Genomic DNA, 12,258 nt, shown 5'->3' on the forward strand with positions numbered 1-12,258 from the left:
AAGTTTCTCCAGGATGATCGCACCTTTAAAAAGAGTTCTTGACACCCAGGGGAGTGAATCTCCCTTGCAACGTGGAATATGACTCCCGGGGAGGAATGTAGACCTGGCATCGTGGGATGGAGAACATCTTCTTGACCAAAAGGGGATGTGAAAGGAAATGAAATAAGCTCCAGTGGCAGAGAGATTCCAAAAGGAGCCGAGAGGTCACTCTGGTGGGCACTCTTAACGCACAATTTAGACAACCCTTTTTAAGTTCTAAAGAATTGGGGTAGCTGGTGGTGGATACCTGAAACTATCAAACTACAACCCAGAACCCATGAATCTAGAAGACAATTGTATAAAAATGTAGCTTATGAGGGGTGACAATGGGATTGGGAAAGCCATAAGGACCACACTCCACTTTGTCTAGTTTATGGATGGATGAGTAGAAAAATAGGGGAAGGAAACAAGCAAACAAACAGACAGAGGTACCCAGTGTTCTTTTTTACTTCAATTGCTCTTTTTCACTCTAATTATTATTCTTGTTATTTTTGTGTGTGTGCTAATGAAGGTGTCAGGGATTGATTTAGGTGATGAATGCAAAACTATGTAATGGTACTGTGAACAATCGAATGTACGATTTGTTTTGTATGACTGCGTGGTATGTGAATATATCTCAGTAAAATGAAGATAAAAAAAAAAAAAAGAGTTCTTGAATTTACATGTTATCTTCTTTTGAGAGGCCAGAGATGGTGTCACAGGAGAGTAAGGATGCCACAGAAGATCTGCAGAAAACAACTGGTGCCTTGGAGGCTGAGTCCTTGGTGGAACAGGAATTGCTGCCTGCAGACCAGGCCCGGATCCTAAACGAGGTAGGGAGCCCATTCCCACCCTCGCCCCTCCACCTCTTACAACAGGAGGGGTTTGTGACGCTGGAATTTAGATCTGTAATACATGAGCTGGAATTAGAAACCACACTGAGGGTGGTTTCACAGAATTCTCTCTTTGCTCCCATTTGGGCATCTTACTTTTAATGATTTGTATCTCCCTTAGGGCCCGTCACTGTACTAGCACCCAGTAAGCATCTAGTCACAAAGTGAGGTGTTAGAATGAATGTTTGTGTGCTCTCTAAAATTTGCTTGATGTGAGAAGCCTTAAATCATTGCACTGTGTTTTAGTTTGGCTTTTTTTTTTTTTTTCCAAGTTGATCTACTCAGTATTTAGATTAAAGATTCTATAGAGGTGTCATTGATAGCATTGATCCCCTGCTATGGAGGTATGGGTTATTTGTTAATTATTAACAGGTATTATAATAATGAATGGTATTAGTGTCAATAATTACCACACCAAGGATTATCATTACATTTGTATAATGCTTTATAATTTACAAAGCATTTTCATCATGATATTTCATTTACACCTGAGAACAACCTTGTGAAATAGGAACCATTATGTCCCCATTTTGCAGATGAGGAAACTGAGGTTGGGAGCTGTTAGTGACTTTACTAAGATTATGCAGCTAATAAGTTGCATACTAACTCCTTTGTTTAGCCTTTCAGAAAAGGAGGATTTATTTAAGTACCCTAGCCAAAGTCTGATTCATCTCATTTAGCAATGGAGATGAGAACTGCAGGGCTTACTCTCCAGAAACAGCTATGAGAATGCATCCTTAGAGGATTGTAAATGATTTATTTGTTTCTTGCAAGTACAGTTCTGGTCTTTTAACTGGACTGCTGTCTCACTGATGTACTTTCTGTGGGTAGTAGGTTTAGATTTCTTGTGTTGACTGCTGACTGCCTGGTGAAAGGATGGGAAATTAAGGCACAGTAGCATGAAACAGGGAAACACTAAGCTGAGTGATTTGAAAGGAAAGTCATCAGGGAGAGAAAGCAGGCTCCTGCCATGGGTTAGCGAGACTCTGAGTGTAAAATGACAGGGAGGATGTGTTTGTTCTCTTCCATGCAGGTCAGATGCCTGGCAGCAAATACACTGTTTAAATGCAAATCCTAGAGCTGGTCCAAAATGAGATTGAGATTATTTACAGAGCACTGTTAGTGACTTAGAGGGTGAGACAACCTGTAACCTTGGGCGGGGTGGGTGATGTGGGGCAATGATATGGCCAAACAACAGCGTTTCAATGGGGAGAGATCACCGAGTCAGGGAAGAGAGCTAAAGCCCAGGTACAGGAACTGTTATGAGCGGAGCACAGGGAGGTACTGGACAGGGTGAGGTAGGGCTCAGAAATGCCATTAGATGCAAAGTCAGTAGTGAGCTGTGAGGATATTCATGGGTAAGGATTTTATAGAGGGTCAAGAGTGGACGAGTTGCAAAAGATAGGAGAGAACAAGGAAGAATCTTTAAACTAGGGAACTTTTTTGTGGCATTAAAAATGAGTAGAATTGTTTTGCAACAAGTACCTGGAGTAAAGAGAAGGATTGTTGAATAGCACTTTAGCTTTGAGTTAGAATAGAGGATGTAATAGGGAAGAGGTGGGGCAGCTTTCATTTGAAAAGAGGCTCTAATATATCCCTTAATCAGAATTCTGTTGTGCAGATGACCAAGTACCAAGTTCCACAAAGGTCTGGGGACATCGTTATGATCCAGTCTGAGCACACAGGAGCTATAGACATTCTTTCAGCTGATTTGGAATCTGCAGGTCTTCTGGGTGACCACAGGAAAGGTGAGACTTTGGGAGTGCAGAAGGTCCCGTCCCCCCCCAAATGGGTACTTAAAGAAAGGCAGACCAACAGTAAAATGCCAGCTATGGTAGCATTCCCCCTTGATTTCTCAGTAGTAAACTGCCTGTCCTTTCAGTCTCGCCACCTCTTATGGCTCCTCCATGTACCTGGACCTTTACCAAGATGAAGGAATTCAAAAGCAAGCTGGGCAAAGAGAAGAACAACCGTCTGGTAGTGAAGCGGGGTGAAGTAGTGACCATCCGGGTACCTACCCATCCAGAGGGGAAGCGTGTCTGCTGGGAGTTTGCGACCGATGACTATGACATTGGCTTTGGAGTTTATTTTGATTGGACTCCTGTAACCAGCACTGACATAACTGTGCAGGTCAGTGATTCCAGCGAGGATGAGGATGAAGATGAGGATGAGGAGGAAGAAATTGAAGGTGAATTTGATTTTAATAATCATTTGCAGTTTCCTTTGCTGGCTCAAGAAGTGACCACTTCCTGTGTTGTCACAGGAGCTCCTTCTCTTCCTTAGAATGCAGCCATTGTGGAATGACTTTCAGCATTACAAGCGAAGTTGGGCAGTCAGACCCTCAAAGAACATCCTGGTGGGGTTGGTATTGATGCCTTGGTGGGAAGCTTCTTTTCCTTTGAATCAGTATCCCAGTCCCTTAGGGGTTAGGGGTGGTCAGTACTGCTATATATGGAGGCAAGTTTTTTTCAGATCACATATAAACCTGAGATTAGTTTTACATTTCTCTCTTGGTTTAGGGGTTTTTATTCTTGACTAGGAACCAAACTGGGTGATTACAGTGTGCTAAATGCCTCTCCAGACTGTCACAGCTGACTGACTACCATTTACTTCTTCCCTTCATACCCAGAGCTCAGTCTTTGTTCTCCATTCCAGCTGTTACTTGCAGCCTCTACTCAGGATGGCCTTGATGCATTTTTTCGAGTAATGTAAGAATAGGTTCTAAGAATTAGCCTTATTCCTTCTGGTTCCTCTAAGTAAGAGATCAAAAAATCAATCCTTTAACTTGCTTTTTCATGGAAAAGCAAGTCTGCTAGGAGATGTGCAGGTATTCAGGAAGGAATTATTTGCTGCTTTCCAGGAGGCCAAGTGGAAGTTTAGGGGTCACTATAACACTTTTGTCTGCATTTCCTACCTCCATTAGCTAGTCCTTCCAAATGTTCAGTGAAAAAGATGTCAGAAGCTTCCCCTCTAAATTTTCTCCCCTGTGTCCCTGAAAATCCATAAGTTTTTAGAGCAAGGGAGGCTCCTGTAAGGCTAAATCTTTATTTCTCGAGGGAGACATTATTGGCATTTGGAGTGGCACGCTTCTTTGTGGTGCAGGTATTATCCTGATGTTGAGCACTCCTAGACCCTCAAGCCTTAAATGCCAGTAACACCCACTCATCACTGTGATGACCAAAAAGGCTACCAGTAAGAGACACAATGCCTGTAAAGGGCAATGGCACCTTCCAGATGAAGGCCACTGGACTATCTGCTCAATTTTCTCACCGTCAGATAGAACTATATTCTGTCTCTGAACTCACATCCAAACATTGTCATTTTGCTCATGCAGACCCTGTTCCAGTTGGAGATGTGGAGAGAGGCTCCAGGAGCTCCCTGCGGGGTCGCTATGGGGAGGTCATGCCTGTGTACCGGCGGGACAGCCACCGAGATGTGCAGGCTGGCAGCCACGACTACCCCGGTGAGGGCATCTACCTGCTCAAGTTTGACAACTCCTACTCCCTGCTGCGCAACAAGACTCTCTACTTCCACATTTACTACACTAGCTGAAGGACCAATGGGATGGGGGCAAGTGGGTTTTTGCTGGCTGAAGCAGGCTGCCAGTTGGTGCCTCTTGTTTTGGATAGACAAGAGTCAAAAGTTGAGTGTGAGGCTCCTGACCCTCACACCCTGCCTGGCATGCCTGACTATTGACCCCACATAGCTTTTTCCCTTTCTTGGCTTCTGCAGGTGGTGGTATATACCCCTGTTCTGTGGTCCCTGACACTCTTCTTGCTTCAGACTCTAGCAAAACCATTCTGTGATGGCAAAAGCCTAAAAGGAAGTAGGGTGTTGCTTTTGCGAATAGGCTTGTTTTGGTTCTAGCTCATTACTCAGATTGCTGCTCTCTCCTCAACCAGAGCTGTTATTACAGATGCATTTGGGGGTACCCGCTCTCTTCACTTTTTGAGGTGCTGGAAGAGGGAAAAGCACATTGTCCATGAAGGAACCCAGTCTCTTGGATGGAGAAAGCTCTGACCAGCCTCTCACCACTGCCATTTTCCCGCTTGCTGGTTACTCTTGGTCTCTAAATAGGCTGGGGAGTCCTCACTGCCTTTGGAGGGGTGTGGCTTATTCCTCATGGTTAGCCTCCTCCTCTTTCCCTCCCCTAAGTCTGTGTTTTAGCCATTGCAGCAAGAACTATCTTTCAGTCTAAAGTGATAATCAGAGTACTCTAAGATCTTTTGGAAGAAAAACTGCCTCCATCACTTCCTATTTCAAGTGGTAGTTTCCCTTACCAAGGGCACTGGTGGTAGAAGGGGAAAGGGTGTAAATAAGGTACTGAATTGGTCTCAGAACCCACATCTTTAACAGTCAGGTATTACTAAACTTGTGTGTGTGTGTGTGTGTGTGTGTTTTAATAATCCAAGAAGGAGGGGTATAATCTGAGAGAGAAGGTAAAAAAAGTCAAAAACAAAAACCACTCCAGATTCCTCACCACTTCTTTTGTCTTTAGAATAGGAGTGTTATTTAGAAGTTTTGCTTTGGAACCAAATGCAGTGAACCTCAATCAGGTTTCCAGTTTCTAGATTTAGGTTTCTTGCATTGAGGACTTAAAACTTTTGGTTTTCAAAGCCTCTTAGGAAAGGTGATAATGAAGCTTCACTGCTGTTGCTGATTGTATTTGTTCTTCACCCTGCCAAAGCTTGCATTTCTCTGGGGACAGCCTTTCCCACTTGATTAACCCTGAGGCCTAGGAGTGCCAGAGGTGCAGGTGGTGCTGCAGTCGGTGGCCACCAGGGCCCCAAGGCCCTGGGCAGAGAAGGAGAACAAGACGGGACCTCAGCTGTACCTCCTTGTTTCTTATGCCTTGTGTCAAGTCTGTTACTTCCTTAGAATTGTGAAGAATAATTCGATTTATTTATTACTTTATTTATTTTTTAGCACATTTCATTTTGCCTTTGAAACAGTTTTCATCTGTTTCTCAGAAGGCTTCCCATCTGTTCTGAGCCACTCTTCTATGAAGTTAAAGGGGATGATTTTAGGGAGTTGGGAAAGTTCCATTCCTACAGGTCAGTCCTGTGATGCTTTGGGAGGAAACTGTCCCTTCAGAGATGGATAGTGCCAGCCTACCCCGTGTTTAGGGTTCTGCCCAGCACTCCCTCTGAGGACTTCTAAGTCATGAGGGAATCTTCCTGTTCGCTGGGGATTGATTGCAGAGGACTCAACTAGCCAATCAGAGATCTGCTATGATTCTCAGATTTCAAAGTCCTTTGCCTACTCTGAGGAGTCACCTTCTATACAGTGTTTCCTTTGGCTCACCCGTTCCTTGGGTGGGTGTCTCTGACCAAACCTCTCCTTCCTACTGGAGCAGGAACTCAAAGAACAGGGCCCCTCACAGTAGGTCTGTAGTAGCATCTATATCATGAACAAAGGACGCTACATCTGCGCCTTCTGTTCCCCTGGTACCAAAGCCCCAAGTAGGACAGGATGTTGTGGATTTTCACAGCATCCCCATTCTCTGAGCGACATCATACCTCCATTATTTTATATTTGTGAGTGCATTTTGGAAAGGATTACACTGGTCCAAATTTGTATACCTTGTAAGAAATTAAAGTGACTGTCTATTTGGGCAGTGAAAAGCAAACTTGCAGTGGGTCATCCTGTCAGACAGCTGAGTGACCACTCTTTCATCACTAAAGTTAAATCATGCCTTAGCTAATTTAATATAATCTTTATCAAGTCATTTTCTACTGAGCTGTTTCCGGTCAGCTAAAGCCTTGCTTATTTTTCCTGGTTATTATTAACTTCTGACTTTCTCTCAAAATGGAGCTGTCAGGCCACAGCCAGCTCCCTGGAATAACACACTTACTCTTTATTTCTTATTTTGCCATGAGACTCTGTGTACTTATTTTCTTTGGAATCTGAGTTCTGTTGCATCAGGGATGCCTGAGGGACCTGCTCCCATCGTCTCTGTGTGCCTGTTACTGTCTGGTCCTTTGAGAAGTCCCTGGGGGATTGTGACATTTCATTCCATACTGGTGTTTCACTAACAGTCAGGGTTTCTTTGTTCCATTAGCACAAAGTAGCTAAGAGAAGATGTTTTCAATCTCTTATGTGCTTACTGTTCTCATTTAAACTTCTGAAGTAATTGAACTTTAGGGACATAAGGTTATTTACTGAAGCACAGGCATTCCTCAGAATTTCATAGCCCAGCCATATCCTAAAACGTGATCATTTCCTTAGTCTCTCTCTGTTCAAGTTTATGAAATGTAAATAATTTGCTTTCACCCTCACTCTGCTCTCCAGGGCACAAGTAAATATTAGCCAACAATCAAAAGAAAGTGCTTCATAGTAGGAGAGGGACTGAATTCTCTACACAGAGTGGCTGAGTTCTTAAACTTTGTCAGTTTCTTTAGTTTTCCTACTTTGTTGAGAGATACATTCAGGGCTTTTACAAAGGAAGAAATGTGTTAAAGTGTTAATATTTTCTAACATTTTATTATGAAAAATGTCAGTCAAACAGAAAAGTTAAAAGAATTGTACAGTGAACACCCATATACCCACCCCATAGATTCTAAAATTATAAACTGCTAATTTTTAAACAAAGGTTAGCCTAACATTCTGTTCTTTTTGACAAGTGTCCAATTAGAGTATGTTCCCTGCACAGAGAGCCCCTGATTTTCAAGAGACTTACTTCATTCAACACGCATTTCCTGGGAGGTAGTCCTCATAAAAATGTTCCTTGAACTCCATGTCCCCCGCCCCCCCCCCCTCAGGCCATGGTTTCTGCCATTTTCCTCTCTAACTGGCATATTGGTATGGGGGAAATATTGAAGCTGCTGGAAGGACTTTATTCTAATCTGTCTTACCTTATGACTTGTCCTCAGGACTTTTTTAAAATTAAAACTCAATCCTCGGATAACATGTAGCTTTATAATGGAAATAGGTAGCAACTTGAAATTAGGCCATTCTTAGTTCTTTTTTCTTAATTGATTCATGCACTTTAAAAATATTTTTATCTATTATTTATGAAAGTCTCAGACTTATAAAAAAGTATATTGTCTTATTATAATACCTGTATTGAAGAGTTAAAGCTGAAGGCTTACTGTCTTATTTTAATCAGCAGGTTTAAAATAGCAGGTATAAAACTTGTAATTTACAGAAAATGTCTGAGTTTATTTGTTGTTGGTGAGTCCTACCCAGTCCCACTTTGGGAAAACTAGGTAAAACCCAAACCCTAACTTATTTTTTAAGACCACTTATCTGTAAATGGTTGCTTTTTAATCCCAAAGTCTGTGGTTCTAAGATATGGAGTTGAGTGACCCAATAAATAAAAGACTATTTATTGTTTTAGTGGAGGATGAGATACAGGCATGATTTAAACAGTTTGGAGCAACTTGAGAACTGCCTTTTTAAATTAAATGGCCAGGAGTGAAAATAGAATAAAATTGGGAGAAGAGAGCAAAGCTGTTGAATGTATCCCAGAATTTTGTTCATATCCCAGTTTTGCTGAATTCTTTAGTTTGCATTTCATTCCTTGGAATTGCTCTTTAAGCCATAAGCCTTGCTGCTAGCTCTCACTGTGCTTGTTGGAGAAATCCCAAACCCACTTTGCTGGCTTTTCCAACAGGATCCACTTCAGAAATATTTTTGAGTAGGTCTCCTCTACTAAGTATAATCCTGACTGGAGGATTGATTTCATCTCAGTATTCTCTGGAACTTGAAAGTCTAGTGTTGTGAAAAAAGATGGTGGGATTAGAAAAAGGCTGAGAGGAGTTAGTTCCAGTTGTGGTACTATAGCCACAGTTGGTTTTGACTATAGCCAAGAAGGGGATGAAATAGGTCAATCTGAACCTAGATCACATAAGAGCCTCAAGCTACAAGAGTATGTTTCTCTAACAGCTGGACCCTGGTATAGACTGAACTTCCAATGAGATGTAAGACTCACTGTCTTCTTTAATCTGAGTGAGATGGTCAGACATAGAGCAGTAAATGGAATAGACCAAACAGACACAGTTTCTCCCTTGTAGAGCTTCTATTCTAATACTTGGGAAATTTTTCCTTTTTAACTAGTTTCCACCTGGCCAACAGTGTAGAACTTCTGGAAACCTGAATCTGCTGGAAAAGGGAAGAGCACAGTCCCTATAGAATCTTAGCCATTGACAAGAATTAGAAAGCAAGTTTCTGCCTGATAAAAAGGCAATATCATTTTTTGTTGTGAGGGGTAGTTTATTAAGGATTTATGCCTTTCAGAGAGCAGTCATTTTATTCATTGTGTTTTGGTGCTCAGGAAGCCATGATGCCTGATTCTTTGGGGAATAAATGAGGAATGGGTATCTAAAACCAATCACAAGCCAGGCATCTGCTTTCCAGTGACCCAGTATATGACAAGAATCCATAAGGCCAAAGTCCAAATCTTCATGCATATGGGATCCTAGCCCTCGGTCCTCACTTACCACAGCTGAAAGACAAAGAGGGGGACTAGGATCCCTCCGTTTCGGTAGATTACCTCTCACTGCCTGATGTCTTGATTGTACTATTATTTAGCACTGGCAGCGTGGTATCCAAGGCCTTTGTCCGTATAATTAACTGGGATAATAACCATATGAGTTGAGTAGATAAGGCAGTCAACTTTGGTTGGAAGCAGGGCTGGGGAGGGATTATGGATTATGACTTATAGTCCCATATAGGGATAGCTGGGCAACTCGTGTATGACTGCAATTGGAAACCACTTTTTAACCTTACCAAGCAAGTGAAGAAGATGTGACAGTGTTATACTGATGAAGATGATGTTAACTGAGTTGGGTAAAATAGAGCAAACCCTCTATATATGTGGGAACCATATTCTGTCATTGGCTGTAAGTACAATTTCAATGTGAGTTTGCAATTCCTCAGTTTTCTCGGAGCCTGGCTGTGGGGTCTACTGAAGGAAGGGGCCAGTCTTTTCTGGGCAGTGGCTCTGGCTTCAGCAAAAGAGAACTCCCTAGGAGTTGGTTCCTGGTGGCCTCTTCTCAGGGAAGTTGGGAAAGCACTTGGGCAGAACTGCTTTGGCTCTGTTTATACCTGGTGATGGTCAGTGTCACCCCTTGGCTCTGTCTAACCCATCCAGCACCTGTGAACATTCCTTTGGCATCTACTCAGTTATTTAGGTAATAAGGTTAGGGCAGGATTTGGGACTCAAAGGGTGAGAGAAACATTGTTAAGTATGATGTGGCTAGGTAGCAAAAATCAGTACTCCCTCGAAGTGTTGTGCTGTCCTTGCCAGAACTGAGAAGGCCACACAGAGCCCCTCCTGTTTGAATCCCTTGTCACAAGGTAAGAAAACACAGATACTTTCCCAAAGCCTGTGATAGCAGAGTTCATTTACAAACAGGCATTCCCCCCAAAACCAAGTCGAGAGGCAAAATACTGTGAAATTATTTGTAGTCCTGGTCACTGGTTTGAATTCATGATCTGCTTTCTATTATATATGCCTTGATTTCTTTTGGATCCCCAGGCTTGTGGACCTGAGCTAATTTCATGGCTCTTCTTCACTGTATTCAGAACTACTAATACCTAATCCTCCAAGATACAATGAAAAGGTACCCCAGAAGTCTAGATACAGGCTTCTTTATTATAGTCCACTGTTATCTGTCACTTGAAGCAGGTAGTTTTGGCTTATCTGGGGGTAAGATAACATATGTGAAATGACTTTCAGAGGATAAAGTATATTTTCTAAAAGTTCTGATATAGGAAATGTACATTTTAAAGTTTTCGGTTAAAGTATTATTGTATTTTATAATTCACAGTTTAAGGGGCTCTCTTCCTTAACTCTCCTCATCACTCAGGTTTGAAATACCACTGTGTGATGTTCCTTGTTATTATTGTTGATTCTGAGGTTCACAGGCAAGAATCACCTGGAAAACATTCTCAATTCTTTCTCTCATGCCCTAAACAGTACACCTCACTAGGAAATTCCATATTAAAAACTCCACCATCTTTTTCTGGAATTATTCCCCCATAAATGAATTTGTTTTAATTTAATCAAGGTGAATTTTTTCCTTCTGGCCATGTTAAAGAGCAAGTAAAGTCTGGAGAAAGCAATCCTGTATCCCATGACTCTGGTGTGCCCCTTTTCCCTTAATAATGGGAAATGTTTCAAAATTCCTAGAAGAAGGTTGCTTTGTAATCAAAGTGATAGATTATAAGAAAGCCATCTTGGGTAAGGATAATTGGAATAGAGGGATGTGCCTGAAGATTTCCCTAAGCTACTTTATGCCACTAAATTTATATTTCTCAAGGGCCTACTTGGTGCCAGGTACTCAGGTATGTCAGTTGATTGAAAGGTGATCATGTTTTCTTGGTAAATATTTAAGCAATTGGCAATCACAGAAACATTCTTACCATATTGTTCTACATCATGCACTGAGGCTGACATTACAAAAAGGGGTCTGGAAGGGAAACATTGTCACCGTCTTTTAATTTTTCTTTAAAATACAGTAGTATCCTAACTAATCACTATTATCGTCACCTTGTTTTACATGTCCGTCATCATCAGAAATGCTGGCAACAGCTCCTGTGATTTCCATGTTAAGAGCTCTGTACCAAATTGTTACTTATTTCTTATGTCCTGCTGAGTGGTTTTTCTTTTAAAATACCATCTTTTACCACCCTGTGGCACTGAAGGTGTTGCTGAAATACACAGATGATCTGAGTTTATGGTTCTTTAAAATAGCTCAATTCTTGTGTTTTATATTATGTCACAGTTTTGTGATGCTTTTGTGCATTTTGTCTTCTGAGTTTTGAAATCTGTCATAAATAAACTTTTTCACTATGCACCTGAAACATTTGTGTTACATCTTAATGAAACTGATTTGTATTTTAAATTCATCTTTCATCCCTCCTTTGCATCTTAAGAAGAAAAGTATTCTATAAATCCACATGAATTATTTTTATAATCTATTTTTAAGAAAAAGTTGAGAATGAGATTGAAAGATGTTTCACCTGCATTTGAATTCATGGAAGAGTATTATGAACTGGGAGCTGGGTTTGGCCCAAGGGTAGAAAAGTTGGATATATAATGAGGATTAATAAATAGAATAGATTAATAAATAGCATAAATAGTACTTGGTCCCTAATGCTGCTTTTTTTCCAATGAATTTACTCTGTTCAAATTGGGAACCAACACTTTGGACTCCAAGGTAGTTGTTAACAGCCTGAGTAATAGTAATTCAGCCTTCTTCCATGTACATAAAAAACACCATGATATATCTGATATCTTAAAATACTCTGCCTCTGCACATCGCTGGCATATATTACAGAAAGAGGACTTATGTTCCTGGAGCATGAAAGAGTGACATTTAAATTTTTATTCATTGATGTC

General features: G+C 41.3%; 1 protein-coding gene across 5 annotated transcripts in view; it reads left to right on the plus strand.

The window, feature by feature from the left end:
- TMED8 (transmembrane p24 trafficking protein family member 8) overlaps positions 1-11,720 on the plus strand; it is a 109,485-nt gene extending 97,765 nt beyond the window's left edge. For 4 of the 5 annotated variants that reach the window (XM_037832196.1, XM_037832197.1, XM_037832200.1 and 1 more), the window contains 4 exons: positions 722-851; positions 2,533-2,659; positions 2,794-3,099; positions 4,246-11,720. In XM_037832196.1, the coding sequence (XP_037688124.1) occupies positions 729-851; positions 2,533-2,659; positions 2,794-3,099; positions 4,246-4,463 (774 nt within the window). In that variant the 5' untranslated portion in view covers positions 722-728 and the 3' untranslated portion in view covers positions 4,464-11,720. Of the gene's footprint in view, positions 1-719; positions 852-2,532; positions 2,660-2,793; positions 3,100-4,245 lie in introns of all 5 variants that reach the window. The other variant, XM_037832199.1, reaches the window with a different exon arrangement.
- The last annotated feature ends 538 nt before the right edge of the window (positions 11,721-12,258 follow it).

Source organism: Choloepus didactylus, chromosome 4 (genome assembly GCF_015220235.1).
Source record: "Choloepus didactylus isolate mChoDid1 chromosome 4, mChoDid1.pri, whole genome shotgun sequence".
NCBI classification, from domain to species: Eukaryota; Metazoa; Chordata; class Mammalia; order Pilosa; family Megalonychidae; genus Choloepus; species Choloepus didactylus.